Here is a 27,679-nt window from a genome sequence, read left to right on the forward strand (position 1 = left end):
GGGAAGGGGTCTGAATACTTTCCTAATGCACTGTATAAATCATATTTATGCTCCAGACACCGACATTGCTCGTCCTAATATTTCTGTATTTCTTAATTCCATTATTTTACTATTTTAGATTTGTGTGTATTGTTAGATATTACTGCACTGTTGGAGCTAGGAACACAAGCATTTTTCTACACCAGCAATAACATCTGCTAAATATGTGTATGTGAGCAATACATTTTGATTTGCTACAATTACTCTATTCTTGGAATATTTGTAAATCATTTTCACAGAAGAGTGTGATAGATTAAACAAATGAGGGGCCATTTAACCTTGCAACAGTTTTGCCAGGTTTTAACTTGATTTTTGTTGACTTCTGATATCAATCAGGAAGTCTCCCTGTTGTGTAAGATCATGTAACTAACCTCTCATATCAATGCTTTTATGTGTATTTCACTTTCTAAAAACTGCCCACTCCAATCTGATTAAGTCCGCATGTGACAGGGTTAAAGACAGGTGGTATATATAACAAGGAATTGTACAGCCATTACACTACGCTTATTGAGAGTAATATTTACATTACTAATCCATCCTTGCAAAGTGTCACAAAGGGTCACTGTGATGAAAATAACCATTGTCAATAAATGTGGCACACATGTCTGTGTGAACTTAATCCTTCCCTTAGCTGACTTTATACAAGTCCTTACAATCTGACAATAAGAAAATGTAACGAGAAGTATCTGTAAAACATGAACCACTATTATACAAAAGCTCAAATTCTGATTGATGGTAATGGGTAAACATGCATGTTTCAGTATAGACGGAATGTCACAGAAGATCTTATCAATGCGAGATCCACACAGGGATCGGCAGGGTAGCCTAGTGGTTAGTGTGTTGGACTAGTAACTGAAAGGTTGCAAGTTCAAATCCCAGAGCTGACAAGGTACAAATCTGTCGTTCTGCCCCCGAACAACCCACTGTTCCTAGGCCGTCATTGAAAACAAGAATTTGTTCTTAACTGACTTGCCTAGTTAAATAAAGGTTAAAAAAATATATACAAAAATAAACAAAGGAAGTCTGACTGTTAAACTAACTACTATGAGTGCTATAAATAAAGGATAACAGCAAGAAAATAAGAGTAAATTTCTAACAGTTAAAGATGTCACTATGATATAGTAGTGGTCTGCATATTGCCACATACCTGTCGTATGACATCACTGTTAGAGTAGACATTTCATACAGGACAGATGTGTATATGACATAGGTTTGAGTCAAACATCCACCATAAGATATCACCTGAACTTCTGACTGAAGGTCCAGTAACAACTTGGGGTAGAAACCAGCAGTTCCATACAATCCATTGACACATAGACTACACAGAAAGATATACATGGGCTCATGGAGACCTTTCTCCTGAATTATTGTTATGATCAGAGTTAGATTCACAGTGATGATGAGAAGGTATGTGATAAGAGACAAGGTAAAATAGACCGATTTGTTGTTAAATGTCTCTTGTAAACCAAATGATGAATTAACTTGACTTGGGTTGAGTTCTCCATAGATTTTGTTGATTTGCTTTCTCTGGTCAATGCAGCAATTCTTAGTCCTTAAATGGCTTGAGTGTGTATGGAGGTGAATGAATGTGTGTGAATTATTTGATTATGTGTCCACAATAGTTTTAACAAAACAAATTCATATCATCCATCAAACTCTTATTTTTTAAAATAAAATAAAAGATCCCGATAATATATATTCTCAGATTTCTGAGGTGTGAAAGATATAAAGAAACGTGTGCCTGTGAAATGTGTTCTTGCTTGACACAGAGATACAGCTCCAATAACTTGTATATTAATACCACCACAGGACAGTCAAATTACATGATTTGAAATTGTCCGAAAATTAATATAGAATATGTATACGCTGGAGAAAAATCTACGTCTAGCAAATAAATTCAATGGGAATTCAGAATGTGATATTTCTGTTCACTATTTATTGTATCTTGTTAATGCCATTTATAATCACTCCAAATGTGTAGCCTACATTCATCCTTACTTTCTAGTTTCATGCATATTTGTGTTATTACACCAATTAAACAATGAATTGCCTTCCAAAGTGGTTGTGAACACACATTTATTTTGAGAGATACACTGTGGACGCCTGTTTATAAGCACATATATACATTATCACAACTCAAGAACCTAAAAAAAAGCTATATATTTACTGTGTTGTAACCACAACCATTAATGACATAATTTATTTTTGTTAACAGTATTATGAATAAAGCACCCAGTGGGGAAAATATAGATCGAAGGAGTAGCTTTGCATATTGCTGTTCTTTAAAAAAAAGTTCTTAACTGTATAAGGAGTCACATATTGTGCTATCCATTGGACCCCATTTCCTAAATAGTGCACTACTTTGGTTCTGGTCAAAAGCAGTGCACCATAAAGGGAATAGGGTGCCATGTGGGACCCAGACAAGCATTTTCATGCTCAGGAGGTGTGCTACAATTACTTTATTCTTTTAATATTTGTAAATCACTTTCCCAGAAGAGGGCGATAGACATCAACAAATTAGGGGCCATTTAACCTTGCAGCAGTTTTGGTAGATTTTACCTTCATTTTGTTGACTTCTGATATCAGTAAGTCTCCCTGTTGTTTAAGATGTAACTAACGTCTAATATCAATGATTTTATGCGTATTACACTTTCTAAAAACTGCTCTTCGAATCTGCTGGAGATTAAGTCCATATATGAGAGGGTTTAAGACAGGTGGTATAATAAGGAATTGTACGGCCATTGCATTACGCATATTTAGTGTAATATTTACATTATTCCACCCTTGCAAATTGTCAAACAGGGTCACTGTGATGAAAATAACAATTGTTATTAAATGTGGCACACATGTCTGTGTGAACTTAATCCTTCCCTTAGACGACTTTACACAAGTCCTGATAATCATACAGTAAGAAAATACAATGTAAAGTAACTGTAAAACATGAACCACTATTAAACATCGGCTCCAATTCTGATTAATGGTTATGGGTAAACATGCATGTTTCAGTATAGATGGATTGTCACAGAAGATCTTATCAATGCGAGATCCACACAAAGGAAGTCTGACTGTTAAACTAAGTGCTATTAGTGATATGAATAAAGGATAACACCAAGACAATAAGAGTAACTTTCTAACAGTTAAAGATGTCACAATGGTATGATATAGTAGTGGTCTACATATTGCCACATACCTGTCGTAAGACATCACTGTTAGAATAGACATTTCACACGTGACAGATGTGTATATGACATAGGCTTGAGTGAAACATCCACCATAAGATATCACCTGAACATCTGACTGAAGGTCCAGTAAGAACTTGGGGTAGAAACCAGCAGTTCCATACAATCCATTGATACATAAACTACACAGAAAGATATACATGGGCTCATGGAGACCTTTCTCCTGAATGATTGTTATGATCAGAGTCAAATTCACAGTGATGATGAGAAGGTATGTGATAAGAGACAAGGTAAAATAGACCGATTTGTTGTTAAATGTCTCTTGTAAGCCAAAGAGATAAAAGAACTTGACTTGGGTTGAGTTCTCCATAGCTTTTGTTAATTTTCTTCCTCTGGTCAATGCAGCAATTCTTAGTCCTTACAAGGCTTGAGTGTGTATGGAGGTGAATGAATTCAAGAGTGAATCATATGATTCTGTTTAGGCTCAGACTAAACACAATAGTTTTAACAAAACATATTCTCATCCTCCCTCAAACTCGTACAATTTTTATTTTTTAAATATCCCGATAATATCTGTACCTTATCAGACTTCGGAGGTGTGAAAGAAATAAAGAAACTTGTGTCCATAAAATGTCTTCTTGTTTGATAGAGGAGACTGCTCCAATATCTTGTCCTGGTAGCCTCTAAATATACCATAGTGTATGCTCACATGGGATTGTAGTTTCAGTGTCAACATGTAACTACTCCATAGAGATGGAACTACAGTATATAGAGTGTATGACAAGCAACTCATTTAATTATATTTACTCAGTCTATTTATGTTTTAACCAGGAAAACTGAGGATGTCCTAAGGACATTCAGTGATGTTCTCATCAGGTCCCTTTAAGACAGCATTTCCCAAACTCGGTCCTGGGGACCCCAAGGCTGCATGTTTTATTTCTTGCCCTAGACTTAGATAGCTGATTCAAATAATCAAAGGTTGATGATTAGTTGATGATTTGAATCACCTGTGCAATGCTAGGGCAAAAACGAAAATGTGCAACCATTGGGGTCCCCAGGACCGAGTTTGGGAAATGCTGTCTTAAAGGGACCTGATGAGAACATCACAGAATGTCCCCAGGACTGATGTTCTGAGACTACTCTACAAACATTAAAACATAATGTTAACCTTGGGACCATAAGAGGACATTCAGTACAGATTCCAGTTTGGTCCGAGTATAACGATATAATAAGGTATTTTAATGTCCCTTAGGGAACATTATGAAAAGGTTCCTATTTGTGTCATACCCTGATCTATTTCACCTGTCTTTGTGCTTGTCTCCACCCACCTCCAGGTGTCGCCCGTCTTCCCCATTATCCCCAGTGTATTTATACCTGTGTTCTCTTTTTGTCTGTTCCAGTTCGTTTTGTTCGTGAAGCCTACCAGCGTTTTCCCCCTTGCTCCTGTCTTTTTCTTGTTCCTGTTTTCTAGGTTTCCCGGTTTTGACCATTCTGCCTGCCCTGACCCTGAGCCTGCCTACCGTTCTGTACCTTGTCACACCACCCTGGATTATTGACCTCTGCCTTCCCTGACCGCGAGACTGCCTGCCGTTCTGTACAGTGTGGCCAAAAAGTATTTAGTCAGCCACCAATTGTGCAAGTTCTCCCACTTAAAAAGATGAGAGAGGCCTGTAATTTTCATCATAGGTACACTTCAACTATGACAGACAAAATGAGGAAAAAAAATCCAGAAATAACATTGTAGGATTTTTTATGAATTGATTTGCATATTATGGTGGGAAATAAGTATTTATTGTACGTCCAATGTTCTGGCAAAATTACTATCATGGCATTGTCTCTAATGCCATATCTGGGGGTTTCCTACTTGGTGTGTTGCTTAGGCACTATCCTAAGTTGATAACTATATGATAAGTCAACAGCTGTAAGGCACTAGTTTTGGGCATTCTACAGGGATGACCTATGGACTTCTGGGAAGAAAACTGGTGAGTGCTGTAAAGTCAAAGGCCTAGAAGTAAATGTTCAACTTTACTAAGGCTGATATTTTGCTTGGACCCTTAAGTGATCCTAGCATAAATCCTAATTGGATGTTCCGTTGTGCATGTGCGTTTATGCTTACACAAGCGCGCATGTCAAGGGAAGAAAACCAAGTATCCTGGCAGATTACAACTTGTTCAGAATGAGTTTGATGTAGTCAGGTAATTTTCAGGTCAATGCCTGGAGGTCAGTCAGAATTGGTGTCGAGGGAGTCTGTAGTAGTTTTTTCCTACAAGTCACTGTGTCTTCCACTATTGTAGTGGTGATAGGTATGAAGTCTATTTCACGGACGAGTTAACCTCACGACGGAAGTACTCTTTAAGTAATGGACCAGTCGTACGTGGTGTGATCATGGTTCATGACTTCTAATTTCATGACTTTTCATGACTTCTAATTTCCCTCCTGAATGGAGGATTCTATTTATTATTAACATGAGTGTTAACCATTGGAAGAGAGCACTGGAGATTCCATTCCACGTGTTGCACTCTGCGTGACTCCTATGTCGCTGTTGTCAAGGGTAATTTGATTGGTTAGGTCTCTAACCTTCTTACTGATTGTAGCTGGTATTGTACTGGTGCTCAAAGGGACCAGTTATCTTACCGATTTATTCTGAAATATTATACTACCGGAACACATGATTGGAGCATTTTACTAGTTGTATTGTAGTTGAACCTACACATGGCAAGGACTGATTATTGTTGCCATTTGTTTTGGAGGTGGACAAGTCCACTGGACTTCCTTTACGACCAGTGTGGTACACCTCAGTACTATCTTAGATGTGTTCTAAGATAATCCCCGTCTAGAGGCCTGTCTGCTCCTCACTGTTCTCATAGGGGAGTTTACAACTAGATTTGATTTATGCTCTGGCGGCCTCGTATGGTGTTGTCCGTAGTCTCGACCCCCCCACCGGCCCCGATGAGGCTCATCATGGGTCTGGGCTACTATTCCCCCCTTTGTTTCTCGGGACCCCCCCACCAGCGGGTGGTGTTGGTGTCCGAGGCGCAAACGAAAAGGTCAGACCCTATGTACGAGTTGTCAGTGGCTGCGTTGTTATGAGAATGGCTGTAACCTTTCAATCAAATCTCCTGGTGTTTGTGCTTCAAAACACTCAGTGGCTGTCGAGGCATGTCAGTTTAAGCTTAGCAGAGGTAGACATGCTAATGTTATTTATGTTAGTGCAGGGTGAGCTGCACACAGTGGACTTCCTACTAGGGCTCACCGCCTACTAGGATATCTGAATATTGCTGTATAACTGAACATGCACAATGTAATCATGTACTGTATGCCAAAGCATGTCAAATATGTACGTTGAAAAAATTGTATGGTAAAAGCAAAGTGTTTGGGTGTCCCTAACATTGCCAAAAAACAAAGAGCTGTGAATGGACCAGTGGTTCACTAATCAGGGACTTGATGAGCTTGGCAACAGTAACAAGGGTTGATGTGTAATGCTACTAGGGTATGCGTGCCCTGTGTAGAAAACGTTTCTTTGCGACTATCAAGTGACATCCCCATGACAAACCAGGAACTACAAAAAAACATCCAAGGGACCATGAAACAACGTCCCAGGATTGTCCTAAAACTGTCCTCTGGGACATCCTGGGACAAAAATGGAACTAGTCAAAACATCCAGGGGACCATAACGCAACATCTGAAGAATGTGCTAAAAACTCAGTGGCAAGCCATGACTATCAAACGTAGGCCTTAAGAGAGACCAAAAACCTTCAATAGCCTCAAACTAAAAAAGTCACAAAAAGAACAGAACCGGCACAGACACAACATGTGACACAAAGCATTTAATAATAAGACCAGCAAAACAAAAACGCTATTTACACAATAACCAAATGAGGCAGTCTGGGTATTGTGATCACGGCGCCCTGCCTAGTGACTATCCCCTTTCCCAGCCGTAAGCACACAGTGTGCTATACTGGGAGCAGTGACATTCAAGTAATAAACCCTCACAAAAGTGTGTGGTGATGCCCAACTCGCCGCAGAACAAATATCTCCTATAGTCAACCCTTTAAACAAGACACCGCCAGACCCCTGGTGGAGTGGACGCATACACCGCTAGGTAACCCCTGCCCCTTGCTGCTACACGCCAGGGAGATAAGTCTCTACAATCCAGTTGGAGAGACGCTGCTTAGAGAGCGCCCTGCCACGAGCTGGATTAGCAAAACAGACAAAAAGCTGTTCACATAACCGGATATCAAGGGTCCATTCAATGTATGTGCGTAAAGCTTGCACCGGACACAAGGTATTTAACCTCTGTTGCTCCTCAGAAGCAAATGGACGAGGTGAAAAGGGAAATAGCTCAAAAGCTAAGGACCTGTAGGACATAGCCATGACTTTCGGGGAGAAGGCCGCATTTGGACGCAATGTTGCCCGGGGAAAACTGAATACAGGAATACAGGAAGGGTGAACTCTTGAAGGTCCACAACATGTTTAGCCGAGGCCATAGCTGCACACAGCTCTTCAAAAACCAGCGCCAAGTCCCATGTGGGCACAATAGGTTTAGATACTGGTCTGAGACAATGTAATCCTTTCAGGAACCGCACCACCAGAGGGCGAGCCCCCAGGGAGGCTCCATTAATCCCCACATGACATGCTGAGCTAGCGGCCATGTATACTTTTAACGTGGAGAATGCGTGTTCCTGCTATAAAAGCTCCTGTAAAAACATAAGGATGTCACAGAGCACTGAAAAGGAACAAGTCCTTTATCTTGGCACCAAAGCTCAAACGGTTATCACTTATACGCATACAGCCCTTTCGTGGAGGGCATCCTTGCAGACTGAATGGTAGCAATAACATTCAGAAGTAAACCCCTAGCCAGCAGATTGGCCCTCTCAGGGGCCAGGCCAATAGGAACCAAATCTCCGGCCTCTCGTGCCAAACCTGTCCATGCACCTTGGTCAACAGGGTGCTGTGCAATGGGAGTTGCCACGGGCCCTACCTAAAAGGCGAATGATCTCCACTAACCAAGGCTACTTGAGCCAACGGAGCCACAATAATTAATGATAATGAGTCAGAGCGACTGGCGCAAACGCGTAAAAGAGTGTCAGAGGACACTGTTGCACCAAAGCTTCCATTCCCATCGGGGCAATCGGGACACTCATCGAGAAAAATAGATGACAGTGTGTGTTTTCGCGCGATGGGTAAAGATCTACGTCGGCCCTTCTGAACCTCTCCCATATCTGGGCTACCACCCAGGGGTGTAGTCTCCAATCCTGTGGAAGAGGGCCCCTCTGGATAGCATCTCTGCACCAGAGTTGAGGCAACTGTGAACATGCACCGCCCAAAGTGAGAACGAATGTGTATGGCTCCACAGTAGAAGGGAGAGTGTCCCCCTTTCTGTTGATGTATGCCACCGTCGTCATGTTGTTGGATCTGACCAGCACATGCCGGCCCGACAAATGCGAGAGGAGGAGCCTGAGCGCTAAGTACACGGTCATGAGTTCCAGGCAATTGATATTCTAGGGACCCTGTGACATCGTCCATACTCCCCAAACTCAGATAAGAGGACCCACCTGGTCACAAAGTATGCCACTGTCTTGATAATTGACACAGATAACACACCACATCATTGCGGACACCCACTCCACTTTGTTGGTGATATGACGAGAAAAAAACTACTCAAACAGGCCATACCTCAAAAAAGTCTTAGAGGACTGATTAACCTGTGATGCGCTGAACGATTCAGGCTCGACAATCTCCCTCTTATCTCAAACTTTCTCAAAAGGGCAGTGGACCCAGTTGGTTAAAAATGGAACAATACGACACTAAACTTTGAGGTTTCACTCAGGCTACCTCGCCTCTCACCAGGCATCTCCTCCAACTTCCAGAGTATGTCACTTATCCACCCTGTGTACGTGAATAGCATTGACACCCAGCAGATGCTGATTGGGATATATTTAATAGACCTTTTGGTACCACTAATGGATTGGAAAAACAACCAAGTATCAGAACTCAGGATGAGACCCAGATGCAGACAGCTAGAGTCACAGATGTTTATTATCTCAGGGCAAGAGGAGTGGGAGGTTCCTGGTAGAGAGCCAGACGCGGTTCCCAGGATGGAACACAGGGTCTCACTGTGATAGATTTTTTTTACGTTTAATAAAATAACAAAACCAGGAACGATACAAATCCATGTGGCTAAACGCCGGTACACAAGGACAATACCAACTGGTGAGAAAACATAAGAGAGTGACATATAAAGGCGAGGAAATTATGAAGGTAATGAAGTCCAGGTGTAAATCATAATGATTGACAGGTGCGCGTAATGACGAATCCCAGGACCGGAGGTTAGTATTCTGTTAGTATTCTGGCGACATCGTACACCGGAGGGAAGGAGCAGGAAAAGATGTAACATGTAGGCCATCTATCTGATGCTGTCCGGTCCAAACTAGTATGACATTGTTGCCACCCGCAGCAGGGATTGCAAGGGATGCCAGCAAGCATTTGGCCTCCCTTGATAAAAAAATTGCCAATCAGCATTGAGCTAAACTGAGTGAACTTAACTGTGAATGGTCCTGGCGCACCAAAAAAAGTGTCAATGGAAGCCAGCTTGTATTTTGGCATCACTCCTGTCAAATTGCATTGAAAGCATATGTCATTGACACAAACAACTGGAATTGTTGCATCTCTTTGTGTAGTTGTCCACCGGTGGCTAGCTAGGTAGCTAAAATTGTACCTTTCCTAAATTAGCCGTGGATGGAGATAGGGATTTGGACTTCTGGTTTTACTTAGTTATCCATACTGGTCAATGATTATAACGGGGATTCTGATCCAACCATTAATTCATACATTGTTTTGCTCCTGGCCTTAGAGGATGGAAGTTAAACATGTACAGTTGAAGTCGGAAGTTTACATAAAACTTAGCCAAATACATTTAAACTCAGTTTTTCACAATTCCTGACATTTAATCCCAGTAAAAATTCCCTGTTTTAGGTCAGTTAGGATCATCACTTTATTTTAAAATGTGAAATGTCAGAATAATAGCAGAGAGAATTATTTATTTCAGCTTTTATTTCTTTCATCACATTCCCAGTGGGTCAGAAGTTTACATACACTCAATTAGTATTTGGTAGCATTGCCTTTAAATTGTTTAACTTGGGTCAAACGTGTCGGGTAGCCTTCCACAAGCTTCCCACAATAAGTTGGGTGATTTTTGGCACATTTGTCCTTACTGAGCAGGTGTATCTGAGTCAAGTTTGTGGGTCTCTTTGCTCACACACGCCTTTTCAGTTCTGCCTACAAATTGTCTATGGGATTTGGGTCAGGGCTTTGTGATGGCCACTCCAATACCTTGACTTTGTTGTCCTTAAGCCATTTTGCCACAACTTTGGAAGTATGCTTGGGGTCATTCTCCATTTGGAAGTCCCATTTGCAACCAGGCTTTAACTTCCTTACTGATGTTTTGAGATGTTGCGACCCTCCCACTCTGGAGGGTGACGACCCTCCCACTCTGTCTGCCTAATTCTTTCTCTTTGCTCTTGTTTTCCTTAATAGGATGTCGGTGGGAGGAGCCGGGAGGGTCGCCAGCGAAATGGGACACACCTGGGCTCGTGTGTGTCCCGGGATAAATACACCTCTTTCTCATTCATTGAGGAGACTATAGTTCTGGGCTGATCCCTCACCTTCCTCATGATCATTGATGCCCCACGAGGTGAGATCTTGCATGGAGCCCCAGACCGAGGGTGATTGACCGTCATCTTGAACTTCTTCCATTTTCTAATAATTGCGCCAACAGTTGTTGCCTTCTCACCAAGCTGCTTGCCTATTGTCCTGTAGCCCATCCCAGCATTGTGCAGGTCTACAATTTAACCCTGATGTCCTTACACAGCTCTCTGGTCTTGGCCATTGTGGAGAGGTTGGAGTCTGTTCGATTGAGTGTGTGGACAGGTGCCTTTCATACAGGTAACGAGGTCAAACAGGTGCAGTTAATACAGGTAATGAGTGGAGAACAGGAGGGCTTCTTAAAGAAAAACTAACAGGTCTGTGAGAGCCGGAATTCTTACTGGTTGGTAGGTGATCAAATACTTATGTATCAAATACTTATGTCTCGAAACAGGGGCAGCGGGAAAAAATACATGTCATCTGTGCACTTAAATAGAAAATGGAGGACGCTTTTCCTTTGGTTCATTTCACTCCTGTTGTAAAGTTAAGCAATGTGCTAAATATTATAATATAATATAAAATAATATATTGCGCCTAGCCTATAGAAAGGTGATGGGATCCTCCTCTTTTTAGTAGAGGCCATCACTCTGTTTTCTCCCGCAATTCCATAGCCTATAGCAATGTTGCGCAACATGAGCTCATGGGCTCTCATTAAATTTTTGATTAAATTTTTGATTACATTTGCATTGATGTCAGAGTGATTAGAGGGACAATATATTGGTACCAGGCAGATAGCAAGTTTGGTAGGCTACTAATGACCATCAACAGCATCAGAGCTTGGAGAAGCCAAATTACCGTGACTCGTGACCTCCAGTGTGGTGGTAATAAGTTCACTGCAACAGCCCTAACGATGGCGTTGATGAAAAATAATACAACCAGGACAACAGAATTAAGCCACAAATGATTTTAGGTGTCATAATATTGTTATACCGTAGAGGATAACAAATATAAATGTACCTGTCACAGGACAAAACTGCTGAATTACTCAATTCTGTTATAGCGTTTGTGTACAACACATAAATCTGGAGATAACAATAAAGAAGGGAAATCAGAGAGTAAGAGATCAGAGAGTAAGTAAAGAGAGTGTGTCAGAGAGTAAGTAAAACATGAGAGCAGGAAACAAACCAGTGCTCCCATTAAACTGTTTAACAAACAAAGCACATACGGCTGGCCCTTAAATGTACACGGAGAGCTAATGTTAATAATATGCATGTCAATCTTTCATGGCTCAAAGTGGAAGAGAGATTGACTTCATCACAACTTGTTTTTGTAAGAAGTGTTGACATGCTGAATGCACCAAGGTGTTTGTATAAACCACTAGCAGACAGCTTGGACACCCATGCATACCCCACAACACATGCCACCAAAGGTCTCTTCACAATCCCCAAGTCAAGAACAGACTATGGGAGACGCACAGTACTACATAGAGCCAATGGGTACGTGAAACTCAATTTCACATCAGGTAACTGATGCAAGCAGTAGAATCAGATTTTAAAAACAGATACAAATGTTATGGAACAGCGGGGACTGTGAAGAGACACAGGCACAGACACACATACACATGATAAGACACACTCTACACACACGTACACATGGATGTGGTATTGAAAATATGTGGTAGTGGAGTAGAGGCCTGAGGGAACACACCTAATATATTGGGTAAAGTGTTATAGAATTTAATGTCATTTAACATTTTAAATTGTATATAACTCATTTAATTTTGCAGGACCCAGGGAAGAGTAGCTTATGCCTTGGTCTTGGGAGTTGGTAAAGATGTGCTGTCCATTTTTGAAGAGTAGCCAATCCTCTATAGTAATGTAGCTTACATATACTGTAAATTAAAACGATATCACAAGGCCAACATAAATTGATAATTCCTTAACTTGTTCTTGATTCAGTGATAGATTTGCCCACATCTATACTCACTAATATAGATGCCTTTACATTTCTCCTTATAACATAATTCATAGCCTAAATCAAACAATATTATACTTTGCATCCTGCAGTCATATGATTTATTACTTTCAAATGCAAAATAATTGATTACATGTAAAGTATGTTAAATCCAAAATGAAGACTGACCATTTCTAATACATGATGACCTGCTTAGACTAAGCTCCTCACTTGATTATTATACTTGTGAGATTGAATTTAAAAATTGCCTACCATGGTGTGATATGCGAATGGTCACCTATACATGTCAAGGAAACAATATAGAGAAAAACAGATACCATTTTTGTAACAGGCCCTCCAGGGGGTTGAAATGCCTTTCTTATGTTCTATAGAAATACAGTAATTAATAGAGAAGAGTAGATTAAACAGAGCATGTCTAGCCAATGTTAAATGGCTAGCTATTTGGCAGCTAGGAACATACTCTTAGGGAGTGCGTAACTGGCGGCAGGGAAGTCAGGCGCAGGAGAGAAAACTGGGTAATCAACAGAGCAGTTTTATTCATAAAACCACCTGTAACCAGAACCACAAACAAATGGGTACGAAACCTGTCGCGCACCAGAGAAAACGTGCACATGCACTTACAATAAACAATTCCGCACAAAGACATGGGGGGAACAGAGGGTTAAATATACAGCATGTAATGAGGGAAATTGAGACCAGGTGTGTGAGAAGACAAGACAAAACAAATGGAAAATGAAAAGTGGATCGATGATGGCTAGAAGACCGGCGACGACGAGTGCCGAGCGCCGCTCGAACAAGGTGAGAAACCGACTTCGGCGGAAGTCGTGACACATACAGAGACGCATCATAATAGCATGGAAGTAACACCGCACTGGAGCCGAATTGTAAATGGAATACATTGAACACATGGAACAGGGTGGATCTTTTTTGCATTAAAACACAATTTAAATGTATTTTCGGAAGGACTGTAATACATTAAATATACACTGAGCACAAAACGTTAAGAACAACTTACTGATATTGAGTTGCACCCCCTTTTGCCCTCAGAACAGCTTAAATTTGTCAGGGCATGGACTCTACAAGGTAAAAAGCGTTCCACATAGATGCTGGCCCATGTTGACTCCAACGCTTCCCACAATTGTGTCTTTGCCACTTTGTCAAGTTGGATGGATGTTCTTTGGGTGGTGGACCATTCTTGACTGTTATGGGCAGAGCAGACCATTCGATATGCCCTTAAATACTTTGATATGCAACCTGGAATTAAAATTGAAGAGGACCAGTGCAATATAGCGAACACATCTGTGCCATTTGTGAGTGATGTTGTTAGGCTACTTTGCATGTTGTTTCCTCATCAGAGAGCACTGGTGAACAACAAAGAAATTTCACTTCACTGAGACAACCACAAGTTCTTCAAGATGATGACTAGGCCTATATCCACACGCTTGAATGATCTGAATGATGATGATAATGATGGTGGTAGTGGTGGTGAAGGGTGTGATTTAATTTACAATATACAACAGGGGTTGGCAACTAGGTTTGGCCTCCAGCAAATTTGTTCCTCAGCTTGTAGCTAGTCGGCGTGCCAGAACATAGTTAGCCTATTAGCAAAGAGCCTACTAGCTGCCCAATTCATAGCCCTACACAGTGTGTGCTACACTACACATTTAACACATGTGGTTAGTGGGCTAATAAATTCAATTATAGTAACATAATAATTTCGATCTGATTATAGAAGTAAAATCCCAATGTTAATAGGCCTACCAAATCGATTAAAAGATAGCCTATTCATCGTAGCATATGTCTCCAATGCCAAACCAGTGTGTCTTGTTTACAACAAAATTGTCGCTGTTTGCAAAGAATTCAATCTGAAATGTCATTATGAATCCATGCATGGTACTTTCAGAAGATAATTTTCCACACCAGACATGAGGCCCGAGTCCAACACAGAAAGGAGGTAGGCCTATTTAAGGAGTGCATGATGACAGTATTGAAGGAAATAGCCATAGGCCTACTGACAAGTATATGGATAAAATCATTGCGTCTGCCAGTAAGCCTACTGTACCTCTTATTTCTTAAATAGTGCCCCAACAAAGCCCTCTTGTTTGTTAATATGCCTAATCAATTTTCAGCACCGGGCACTGTCCATATTGACTTTAGAAATGAAAGTGGTGTAGCGAACACATACCAGCATATTTTTTAAGAATCAATGGGTATATATTATTATTTATTCATTATTATAATTTTTGCTCCCCAATTTCATGATATCCAATTGGTAGTTACAGTCTTGTCCTATCGCTGCAACTCCCGTACGGACTCAGGAGAGGCGAAGGTTGAGAGCCATGCGTCCTCCGAAACACGACTCCGCCAAGCCACACTGCTTCTTGACACACTGCTCGCTTATCCCGGAAGCCAGCCTCACCAATGTGTCGGAGGAAACACTGCACAGCTAGCGACCGAAGTCAGCGTGCATGAGCCTGGCCCGCCACAAGGAGTCGCTAGAGTGCAATGGGACAAGGACATCCTAGCTGGCCAAATCCTCCCCTAGCCCGGACGACGCTGGGCTAATTGAGACCTCATGGGTCTCCCAGTTGTGGCTGGCACAGCCCTGGACACAGCCCGGGATTGAACCCGGATCTGTAGTGACGCCTCTAACACTGAGATGTTGTGCCTTAGACCACTTTGCCACTCGGGAGGCCCTGGGTATATATTATTAATTTGTAAGTCCAAAAATGCATATAGCAACAGGCTGTGTTAGTGGCCTATGATCCTGTTATAACAATGTATGTGTGTGGACTCTGGCCTGGCACTCTACACTATAGAAGAAGTATGCAACATCACCAATGGGCTGGACAGGCAACAATAGCAGATATCTTATTTATGTGCACCATGTACAATAAAAACATGGTTCATTGAAACCAATCAAAAGCCTCTGACAAAGGGACAGTTTCCTGACCCCAGATTAAGTATAGTCCTGATACCACTGACAGGTATCTGGGTATTGTTGAGGGGCTACCTTATTAGCTTCAGTCTGAATGAGGGTGCAACACAAAAGTCTGAGGAGAGGTCATCGTTGGAAGCCTGGCCCCAGATATGTTTGTACTATCATTCCAACTCCTTGTCATGTATGGAATGACAAGGAGTGTAATGTTAGCACAAGCAATCTGGTACCCAGGCTACATAGTTAGTCCTCTGTAGTTTTTCCTGGACATGTGATCTAACCAGGGAAAATAGAGGAGCCTTAGTCCCAGCTGTAGTGTAAAATCTAGGCCCAGAACTTTTCCTGCTCAGGTAAAAGTGAGGACCCTTATTGTCACTCTGGGCTTCCTTAGGCAGGAGAGAATATAGTAGACGGTTGCTGTCAAACAGTGATTGATGGGTTTTCTGTGTCCTTTGGTTTTGGTTGTGCTCTCGTTGACCACTTAAGGACATCCACTCCGGATGTTCACACAATATTTAGTGTGTCCACTTGTAACCTGACACCACCCCATGTAACCAAGCCCCACACACCCACCCAAGGGGAAAGACAGAGGGAGAGAAATATTTATTTAATTGAAGGTCAATTAAATGTTCCTTCAAAAGTTTTATTTTCTACAAAACCTTTAGTACAGACATTTAAACAATTAATAAAGTTTACTCTGCAAGTTTACTAAAGTTTACTAATATTAAACTCTGATACTAATGTTTATTACTAAACCTCTATATAGATCATACATGTTATTATTACACAATACTACACATTACTACCTAATACATGTTTATATTTATTTTTTGGAAAGTGTTTTATCTTCCTTCCTTGTAAAATAGTATCATGAGCATGGCCCTTGTCTCCTTGTAACCTCCCACAAGTTATCTGTGGTTTATCTCTCGAGGTTTCTTCTCGCTCATGGTGTTCACAGGACAAAGCTAACACCATGCCCAAACCGGACACGCGTGTGCATCAGCGTGTGCCATTGTGCGCAAATTGATTTTGTTACCCCAACCCAAACGTGATCACGACAAGCAGGTTGAAATATCAAAACAAACTCTGAACCAATTATAATAATTTTGGGATAGGTCGAAAAGCATGAAACATTTATGGCAATTTGGCTAGCTTGCAGTTGTTATATACATATTGAGTTGTTATTTTATCTGAAATGCTCAAGGTCCTCTAATCCAACAATTAATCTACACATAAAACGGTCAACTGAATTGTTTCTAGTCATCTCTCCTCCTTCCAGGCTTTCCAGAAATGACTTTTTCCTGTTCATTCTATAATGGGTCACAAGCTCACTACACAGCAGTTCCACAAGCTCACTACACAGCAGTTCCACAAGTTCACTATAAAACTTCCCAACTGTTTGAACTGTTCAAAAGTTAAAACTCAGGCCTCCCCGGAAAATACTTTTGACATATTTTACTTCAAACACATTTCTTTAAGTTCAACAAGGTCACTACACATCAATCACCAGGCCATTACTTTAGACTTCAACATGTGTTTTACTTCAAACACATTTCTTTAAGTTCAACAAGGTCACTACACATCAATCACCAGGCCATTACTTTAGACTTCAACATGTGTTTTACTTCAAACACATTTCTTTAAGTTCAACAAGGTCACTACACATCAATCACCAGGCCATTACTTTAGACTTCAACATGTGTTTTACTTCAAAGAAACAGGTGCACTATCAAGTTACATAATGACACACTAAATATCGTGACCACGGAGAGGATGTCATTAAGAGATCAACGAGAGGACAATCAAAGGACAGCAACCGTCTACTATATTCTCTCAAGTACACTCTCAGGTCCTACCCTCCCAGAGGGGATGACAGAAGGTGTCCCCCCCCCAAGTTGCACCCTATTCCCTTTATCCGGGGTATTATATACTTACCATATGAGCTCCGGAGCGTGCTGGTCTTCTGTTCTACCTGAGAATTAATTGCACTCACCTGGTGTTGCAGGTCTAAATCAGTCCCTGATTAGAGGGGAACAACGAAAAAAAGCAGTGGAAGTGGCTTCAAGGTCCAGAGTTGAATAGGGTACCATTTGGGATACAGTCAAGACCAGCCATGCCTCTACAGGAGCCCCCCAGGTCTCTACAGGTTACTAGCTGCATTAATTGGTTCCCAGGGAACGAGGCAGTACAGTGGACTAACGACCTGTTACCTAATGACTCAATTAAAATGTTTTTTACGGTCTTATTATTGGCGCCTGCTTTCCCCATGGTAAAGTGTGGATGGAGTACATTAACCAATGTGTTTTATACATACATCCTCATAAGCCTTATTGGATTATTACATTCTGTAGGTCAAACATATCTCACTGTGACCCTGGAAAAACAAGATGCCTTATCTCAATAAAGGTATCTGGTCCAGAAAGAAAATAGTTTGTTTTCATGCTGAAGTATTTTGCTAGATTTCTCTCCCAAAATGTACCCACTGAGCCCATTTTCCATTAGTGATGAACCTAATGGTGTGCTATAAGGTGGGCTTACCTTTTACACATTTACATCAATTTATTCACTGTTGTTGATTGATCCAGACAGTTTTGCATATCCAGATATATTTGGCTGTCTAATTCAAGCCCAATTCTGATCATTTGCCAATAATTTGTCTTTTGACCAACCAGATCAGATCATATGCCAATAACAAAGATCAGAATTGGGCTTGCTATGTAAAAGCAGCCTTACATACTTACATTTAAGTAAGGAATTCAAAGTCATGAACTTCTTCTTCTTTATTTTTTTTTATGTGACATTATTTCGTAAATTAGCAAATGTTTTACACATCTGATTTGCCATCCTCTGCCCAATTCATTATAGCGACAAGCCTATCAGTAACAAAACACAAGTCAATATCACAAATATCGAACAATCAGGACGGAAAAGGTCACACTAATGTCTAGCTTATGTTTTAGGGTACAGACCTACAGGTAGTATGTATTTACAAGCCTGTCTGATTTTAGCCATCCTAACTCCATACACAATAGGATTTAAAAGTGGCTGGCACATCAGATAGTACACTGATAAAATAGTGTGAAGTACAGTTGGAACATTTCTCATAGGGCTATCAAATCTACTCTGGAGCAGAGTTAAGAAACAGCCGAAAGAGAAGTTGAGCAGCGAGGCCAGATGAGGAGAACAGGTGCTGAAAGCTTTCTGTCTGGTCTCGATCGAAGATTTCAAACAAATGGTCAGAATCTTAATATACGACAACACAATAGTAATTAAAGGGACAGTGACAGACAAAACAATACCACAGAGTCCATAGATCTTATTAACTGCCACGTCTGAAGTTGAACAGGCAAGTTTAACTACCAGGTAGTTGTCACAATACACTTTGTCTATGACGTTTCCACACAATTGCAAACGAATAGTTAAAGACAGTTGTATGCTGAATTTTGCAAAAGAGTACAACCATATTACACAAATTAAAATACACACCATGCTGGGTGTCATGATGACGTTATACTGTAGTGGATGACATATAGCAAGGTACCTGTCGTAGGACATGACTGCTAAATTGCTGAATTCAATAGATCCATATGTGTACAAGACAAATATCTGTATGTAACAGCACACAGTGGAAACTGTATGGTCATCTGAAACCAAATGAGTCATGAGAGCAGGAAACAAACCAGTGGTACCATACAAGTCATTTACAAACAAACTGCACAGAAACAGATACATGGGTTCATGAAGGCTCCTCTCCATACATATTACCACAATAAGCACTGTGTTCGCAAAAACTATGGAGACGTATAAGACAGTTAATATAATGAAATACAAGTACTTTAAGTGTCCAATGTCACTATATCCAGCTAGGATAAATGACGTGAGTTGTGTTGTGTTCATCATTTTCCCAATAGTATAGAAGTATTTGTAGATATATTTAGTTCACAAGTGAAGAAAAACTGTGTCTATCAGGTGAAATTATTAATCTCTTATTGATTCAACATTTCTTAATTCTTAGAATTGCCATCAATTATCTACTTTTTGCATTATTGCCACAGTGTTACTATTCAAAGTGATTACCCCCATAGGCATCATCATGGAAAAACATTGTTACCTGTGGCTGTGATGGACACGGAGTAGAACATAAAGCAAACATCATTCATCCCTACTGTAGTTCAATAATATTTATATTTTGAATAACAAACGCAATTGACACAGTTACAGTTTACCGGTCTTTGCTTTACTGTTACACTTACAAACACTGCAGTCATAGTGTGTGAATCAAAACAGGATGCTAGTCATGCAGAGCTGTGGTGTGGTAATGCTCCACATCATAAGTCACATACATCTTACCATTAGAGGGTTCAATCCCTGTCCACCTTTCTCACTGATTCTCCCACTTGCCTGTCTCCTCCTCTAATTTCCTTACTGTCTGAATGAAGAGTCAAAACATCAATAAAGATACGTACATATATATCTTTAAAACAGGATTTAAGTCTAGATCACCTTGTATCTTTCTCCAGACTGCCGTTGTGTGGACATAGATCTACTGTTTGTTCTGTGTCAGTGGACTATTCCACACTAAAGTACTGTCACATCACTGACCTTTTATACCTTTTAAAGGAAGAAAAAAACAGTGTACAGCAGTGAGTTTACTTGAACTCCAATGACACCAATAATTTAATTGTCATGGTGTGACTCTCAGTGTCCCATGGGTGGTTAGGTCAGTGCAGTGGCTGCTCAGCCAATAAGAAAAATAAGTAGCCTGCAAGATTTTCTCTCCGCTGCCAAATCCTGCTTAGGTCATCCAAAAGGCTAGAGCTGGCCCTGGACCAGAGAGTGTTGCATGGTTCATCCCAATTTTCATTTGATCTGGAGCAGTTACATCGATAATAGAGAGAGAGCGAGTGTGTGTTTTAGTGATTGCGGTTATATCCGAGAGGCAGACGGATTTAAAATGAGGAAATAGGAAACAATAGCCTACCTTAAAACATCAAAACATTTATAATTCCTGTGCAATTGGCTGTTAACTAACATGCTATTTGACATTCACAATTAACTTTGTGGTTGAAAGTATTTTCTCAAAGCCATACTGCCCCCACAAGACAAAGTTACACTTTAAACTTGATGAACTTGGTAACCATGCATGGCAGGTGAGCATTTTACATATAGAATGAAGTCTTTGTTGGAGGATCTTGCCATTCAAGGTTAGATCCTCCAGTGGAGGCTGAATACAGGTGAATTACTACAAAATGTGTAACTTAAACAAGAAACTCAATGCAGAGAACTGGCAACCTTTTTCTTCCACTTTTATGTGATACTCTTGTTGCCAAACAAACATTGTTGCAAAACAGATGTAGCTACCCATGGCATTGAAATAGAATAGTTAAAACTATTTTGAGGTGTCTGTTAACAAATGTTGCATATGGAGCCAGATAGCTGCCAAAACATTGAACGTACATATCGTTAGGATCATAACAAAATCCACATGTAAATTGTTAAACTCGTAAGAAAAGCCATGCATGAAACATGAAACGTAAACGTGAAATTTAATCTATAATGAAAGTATATTTATAGTAATTTAATTTGAATTTGGCGCAATTTCACCAGATGTTGGCCAGGTGGGACGGTAGCGTCCCACACCCCCTAGAGAGGTTAAACATAGCCTAAGTTTGGAATAAACCTATTCCCACACTTTAAAATAAGTCTGTTGCAGTGGTCTTAGTTAGTCATCCCATAGGCTATTCTCTTCATCATGTCACTGCTGCCCAGTTGAAGAACTTGTGATCTCCATGCAGCACCACAGCGCCATGCGCCTTTGGAAAATAACCCCTCAGCCTCAGAAGATGCAATGGTGGCCCTCTTGAAGCATGTGGGAACATCAGACTGGGATAGGGATTGATTGAATATGTCCAGAAACACACCAGCCAGCTGGTCTGCGCATGCTCTGAAGACGTGGCTAGGGATCAAGTCTGGGCCGGAAGAATTGCGAGGGTTAACACGTTTAAATGTTTTACTCACGTTGGCCGCGTTGAAGGAGAGCCCGAAGGTTTTGGTAGTGGCACTGTATTGTCCTCAAAGCGAGCAAAGGAGTTGTTTAATTTGCCTGGGAGCAAGACGTCGGTGTCTACGACGGGGCTGGTCTTATTTTTGTAATCCGTGATTGACTGTAGACCCTGCCACATACGTCTCGTGTCTGAGCCGTTGAATTGCAACTCTACCTTGTCTCTATACTGACGCTTCGCTTGTTTGATTGCCTTGTGGAGGGAATAGCTACGCTCTTTGTATTCGGTCATGTTTCCAGTCACCTTGCCGTGACTGATTATAAGCAGTGGCTCGCGCTTTCAGTTTTGCGCTGCCATCAATCCACGGTTTCTGGTTGGGGAAGGTTTTAATAGTCACCGTGGGTACAACATCACCGATGCACTTGCTAATTAACTCGCTCACCGAATCAGCATATACTGTACATCAATGTTGTTGTCTGAGGCTATCTGGAACATATTCCAGTCCATGTGAACGAAGCAATCTTGAATCTGATTGGTCGGACCAGCATTGAACAGACCATAGCACGGGCGGTTCCTGTTTTAGTTTCTGTCTATAGGCTGGGAGCAGCAAAATGGAGTCGTTGTCAGATTTGTCGAAAGGAGGGCTAGGGAGGGCTTTGTATGCGTCACAGAAGTTAGAGTAGCAATGATCCAGAATGCTGCCAGCCCAGGTCGCACATTCGATATGCTGATAAAATTTAGGGAGCCTTGATTTCAGATTAGCTTTGTTAAAATCCCCAGCTACAATAAATGCAGCCTCAGGATATGTTGTTTCCAGTTTACATAGAGTCCAATGAAGTTCTTTCAGGTGTCTGCTTGGGGGGGATATACACGGCTGTGATTATAATCGAAGAGAATTCTCTTGGAAGATAATCAAGTCGGCATTTGATTGTAAGGAATTCTAGGTCAGGAGAGCAAAAGGACTTGAGTTCCTGTATGTTGTTATGATCACACCATGACTAGTTAATCATATGGCATACAACTCGTCCTTCTTCTTACCAGAGAGATAATTTGTTTCTGTCGGCTTGATATGCGAAGAAACCGGGTGGCTGTACTGACTCTGATAACATATCCCGAGTGAGGCATGTTTCCGTGAAACAGAGAATGTTACAATCTCTGATGTCTCTCTGGAAGGCAACCCTTGCTCAAATTTCGTCTACCTTGTTGTCAAGAGACTGGACATTGGCGAGAAGTATACTCGGGAGTAGTGAGCGATGTGCTCGTCTACAGAGCCTGACCAGAAAACCGCTCCATCTGCCCCTTCTGCGTCACCGTTCTTTTGGGTCGCCTACTGGGATCTGATCCATTGTCCTATGTGGTGGTCCAAACAGAGAATCCGCTTCGGGAAAGTCGTATTCCTGGTTGTAATGTTGGCAAGTTGATGTTGCTCTTATATCCAATAGTTCTTCCTGGCTGTATGTAATAAGACTTAAGATTTCCTGGGGTAACAATGTAAGAAATAATACAAAATACTGCATAGTTTCCTATGAACGCGAAGAGAGGCGACCATCTCTGTCTGCGCCATCTTCAATAGGGCTGCTGTCGGCGCCATCTTCAGATAGGGCTGCTGTTCTCATACCAGACTGAATTGAATAAAAAAATCTAATAGGGTCCCAAAATATTGGGACTTTACATTTAAGAGTTTAAGAATCAATGGGTATACATTATTAATTTATAAGTGAAAAAAATGTGTGTAATTTGTTAGTGGCCTATGATCCTGTTAAAACAATGTATGTGTGAGGACTCTGGCCTAGCACTAAAATGTAGAAGTAGTATGTGAACTCACCAATAGGCTGGGCAGGCAACAATATCAGCAGAGGTGGGACCAAGTCATTGTTTTACAAGTCACAAGTAAGTCTCAAGTCTTAGCACTGAAGTCCCAACTCAAGTTCTAAGTCAAGACAGGCAAATCCGAGTCAAGTCTCAAGTAAAGACCATCAAGTATCAAGTCAAGTCTCAAGTCAAGTCTCAAGTCCTAAACTTTGAGTTTCGAGTCCTAAACAAGTCATAATGTGCTCTTCACCAAATGTAATACCATTTCATATTTTTAACAAGAGTAATAGTTAGTATATTACATTTACACAAATCATGAATGCTTTTAACATTATATTTCCATGGAAATACATGGATAGCCATGAGAAAGACCCCCCCCCCCCCATAGAGATTGAGGCGCAATCTGGCGCAATCGGGCGATGTAGGCCTGTACACAATCGCCCAACCTTAACACACACACTCGCACACACACACACACACACACACACACACACACACACACACACACACACACACACACACACACACACACACACACACACACACGCACACACACACACACACACACACACACACACACACACACACACACACACACACACACACACACACACACACACACACACACACACACACACGCTCTCTCTACAGTAGGCTAAAGTATGTCAATGGTAGTAACATTAGGCAGGATTTAGGCTACCAACTGCCTAGCCAGCTGTAGCTCAATCTTGAGTGCAATGATCACGTTCCCGCACTGACTGACTATATGGAGGCTCATTGATGTAACGTTACGTTAGCCTACATGATACACTAGTAAAGTAATAAAATATATAGCTGTTGGCTATATTAGCCACGAATTACCGTTCTTCGTGCAGCTTCAAATGTCGAACAAAGTTGGAAATTGCTGTGCCTCTGTCTATAATTTTCTTCCCGCATGTTTTGCAAGTTGCAATCCGTTTTTTGTTGATACAGCATCGTCTTTATATCCAAAAATAATAATTTTGCATATCATCTTTCCAAGGGCTCCATCTGAATTCACCCGCCGACGTTCCTCTGCACTGCCACGCACAACTTTTTCTCAGCTGGCACAATTTGATTGGCTGCTGTCCAATTGTAACTGTAATCCGTTAAATGAAGAGTTGATGCCCTGCACACTTTTTTTCATAGTATAATTTTTAATATTTGGGGAGGGTATCAAGTCAGGTCGAGTCATAAGGCTGAAGTCCAAGTCAAGTCACGAGTCATTGGTGTTAAAGTCAAAATCGAGTTGCAAGTCATCATATTTGTGACTTGATTCTGACTCGAGTCCAAGTCATGTGACTCGAGTCCACACCTCTGAATATCAGATCTCTTATTTATGTGCACCATGTACAATGAAGACACAGTTTAGTGCGGTGGCAGGTAGCATAGTGGTTAGCGCATTAACAGTAACAGTAACAGAAAGGATGCTGGATCAAATCCCCGAGCTGACAAGGTAAAAATCTATCCTTCTGAACAAGGCAGTTAACTATTTTTCAATAAAAAAATAAAAAAGTTAAACTAATTGAAAGCCTCTGACAAAGGAATGGTTTCCCAGACCCAGATTAAGTATAGTCCTGGACCAACCACTGGCAGGTATTGTTGACAGGCTATCTTGGTAGCTTCATTCTGAATGAGGGTGTAACACAACAGTCTGAGGAGAGGTCATTGTTGGTAGCCTGGCCCCGATCTGTTTGTGCTATCGTTCTAACTCCTTGTCATGTATGGAATGACAAGGAGCTGAATGTTAGCACAAACAGACTAGGACCCAGGCTATGTAGTTAGGGCTCTGTTGTTTTTCCTGACCATATAATCTAACCAGGGAAAACAGAGAATAACTCAGGATGCCAAGTCCTAGCTATAGTCTAAAACCTAGGCCCAGAGCTTTTTCTGTTCAGGTAAAAGTGAGGGCCCTTATTTTCTCTCGGGGCTTCCTTAGGCTTACAGTACACTTTCCCCCCCCAAAATGGCATCATATTCCCTATATCAGGGCTATTAAACTCTTACCCTACGAAGTCTGGGTCCTGCTGCTTTTCTTTTCTGTTCTACAGGACCTGATAATTAGTCCCTGATTAGAGGGGAACAATGAAAAAAGCAGTGGAAGTGGCTCCGGGGTCCAGAGTTGAATAGGGTACCATTTGGGATACAGTCAAGACCAGCCGTGCCTCTACAGGAGCCCCCCAGGTCTCTACAGGTTACTAGCTGCATTAATTGGTTCCCAGGGAACGAGGTGATAGAGTGGACTAATGACATGGTACCTAATTACTCAATAAACATGTTTCTTACAGTTTTATTATTGGCTTCTGCTTTCCCCGTGGCAAAGTGTGGATGGAGTACATTAACCAACGTGTCTTATTGGATTGTTATATTCTGTAGGTCAAACATATATCACTGTGACCCCGGAAAAACAAGATACCTTTTATCTCAGTAAAGGTATCTGGTCCAGACAGAATATAGTTTGATTTCATACTAAAGTATTTCCCAAGATTTCTCTCTGAAAATGTCAAACAATCATGTACCCACTGGGCCCATTTTCCATTAGTGATGGACCTAATGGTGGGCTATAAGGTGGGCTTACCTTTCACACATTTAAATCCATTTATTCACTGTTTTTGATTGATCCAGACAGTTTTGCATATCTTGATTTATTTGTGTTTACACAAAGATTTTATGTGTTTACACAGGTGGTCTAATTCTAATTCTGATATTTGCCAATAATTTGTCTTTTGACCAACCAGATCAGATATTTTGCCAATAATAAAGATCAGAATTGGACTTGCTTTGTGAATGCAGCCTTAGAAACTTCAATTTAAGAGAGAAATTCAATGTCATGAACTTCTCCTGTTTATATTTGATTTCTATGACAATATTTCATAAATTAGCAAATGTTTTACATTTACCATCCTCACCCCCATTCATTTTTGCAACTAGCCTAAGTAACAAAACACAAGTCAACATCACAAATATCGAACAATCAGGATGGAAAAGGTCACACTAATGTCTAGCTTATGTTTTAGGGTACAGACCTACAGGTAGTATGTATTTACAAGCCTGTCTGATTTTAGCCATCCTAACTCCATACACAATAGGATTTAAAAGTGGCTGGCACATCAGATAGTACACTGATAAAATAGTGTGAAGTACAGTTGGAACTTTTCTCATAGGGCTATCAAATCTACTCTGGAGCAGAGTTAAGAAACAGCCGAAAGAGAAGTTGAGCAGCGAGGCCAGATGAGGAGAACAGGTGCTGAAAGCTTTCTGTCTGGTCTCGATGGAAGATTTCAAACAAATGGTCAGAATCTTAATATAAGAGAACACAATAGTAATTAAAGGGACAGCGACAGTCAAAACAATACCACAGAGTCCAGAGATGTTATTAACTGTCGCGTCTGAAGTTGAACAGGCAAGTTTAACTACCAGGTAGTTGTCACAATACACTTTGTCTATGACGTTTCCACACAATCGCAAACGAATGGTTAAAGACAGTTGTATGGTGAATTTGACAAAAGAGTACAACCATATTACACAAATTAAAATACACACCCTGTTGGGTGTCATGATGACGTTATACTGTAGTGGATGACATATAGCAAGGTACCTGTCGTAGGACATGACTGCTAAATTGATGAATTCAGTAGATCCATATGTGTACAAGACAAATATCTGTAGGTAACAGCACACAGTGGAAACTGTATGGTCATCTGAAACCAAATGAGTCATGAGAGCAGGAAACAAACCAGTGGTACCATACAAGTCATTTACAAACAAACTGCACAGAAACAGATACATGGGTTCATGAAGGCTCCTCTCCATACATATTACCACAATAAGCACTGTGTTCGCAAAAACTATGGAGACGTATAAGACAGTTAATATAATGAAATACAAGTACTTTAAGTGTCCAATGTCACTATATCCAGCTAGGATAAATGACGTGAATTGTGTTGAGTTCATCATTTTCCCAATAGTACCTATAGATGTATTTGGAGATATAGTTAGTTCACAATACAAGTACAACAGTGTCTATCAGGTGAAACAATCTATCTCTTATTGACATCTCATAATTGCTTCAT

The 27,679-nt window shown here is 40.9% G+C and overlaps 2 protein-coding genes and 1 pseudogene across 2 annotated transcripts; all 3 read right to left on the reverse strand.

The window, feature by feature from the left end:
* Positions 1-445: 445 nt before the first annotated feature.
* On the reverse strand, positions 446-8,744 carry LOC116353705 (olfactory receptor 6N1-like; annotated as a pseudogene).
* Positions 8,745-18,713: 9,969 nt separating this feature from the next.
* On the reverse strand, positions 18,714-20,316 carry LOC109904808 (olfactory receptor 11A1-like). Its single transcript, XM_031791472.1, has one exon. The coding sequence runs from the start codon at positions 19,672-19,674 to the stop codon at positions 18,724-18,726; it is 951 nt and encodes a 316-aa protein (XP_031647332.1). The 5' UTR covers positions 19,675-20,316; the 3' UTR covers positions 18,714-18,723.
* A 6,190-nt stretch (positions 20,317-26,506) lies between these two features.
* On the reverse strand, positions 26,507-27,679 carry LOC116353734 (olfactory receptor 11A1-like). The gene has a single exon (XM_031791473.1). The coding sequence runs from the start codon at positions 27,561-27,563 to the stop codon at positions 26,613-26,615; it is 951 nt and encodes a 316-aa protein (XP_031647333.1). The 5' UTR covers positions 27,564-27,679; the 3' UTR covers positions 26,507-26,612.

Source organism: Oncorhynchus kisutch, linkage group LG15, assembly GCF_002021735.2.
Source record: "Oncorhynchus kisutch isolate 150728-3 linkage group LG15, Okis_V2, whole genome shotgun sequence".
In the NCBI taxonomy this organism is placed as follows: Eukaryota; Metazoa; Chordata; class Actinopteri; order Salmoniformes; family Salmonidae; genus Oncorhynchus; species Oncorhynchus kisutch.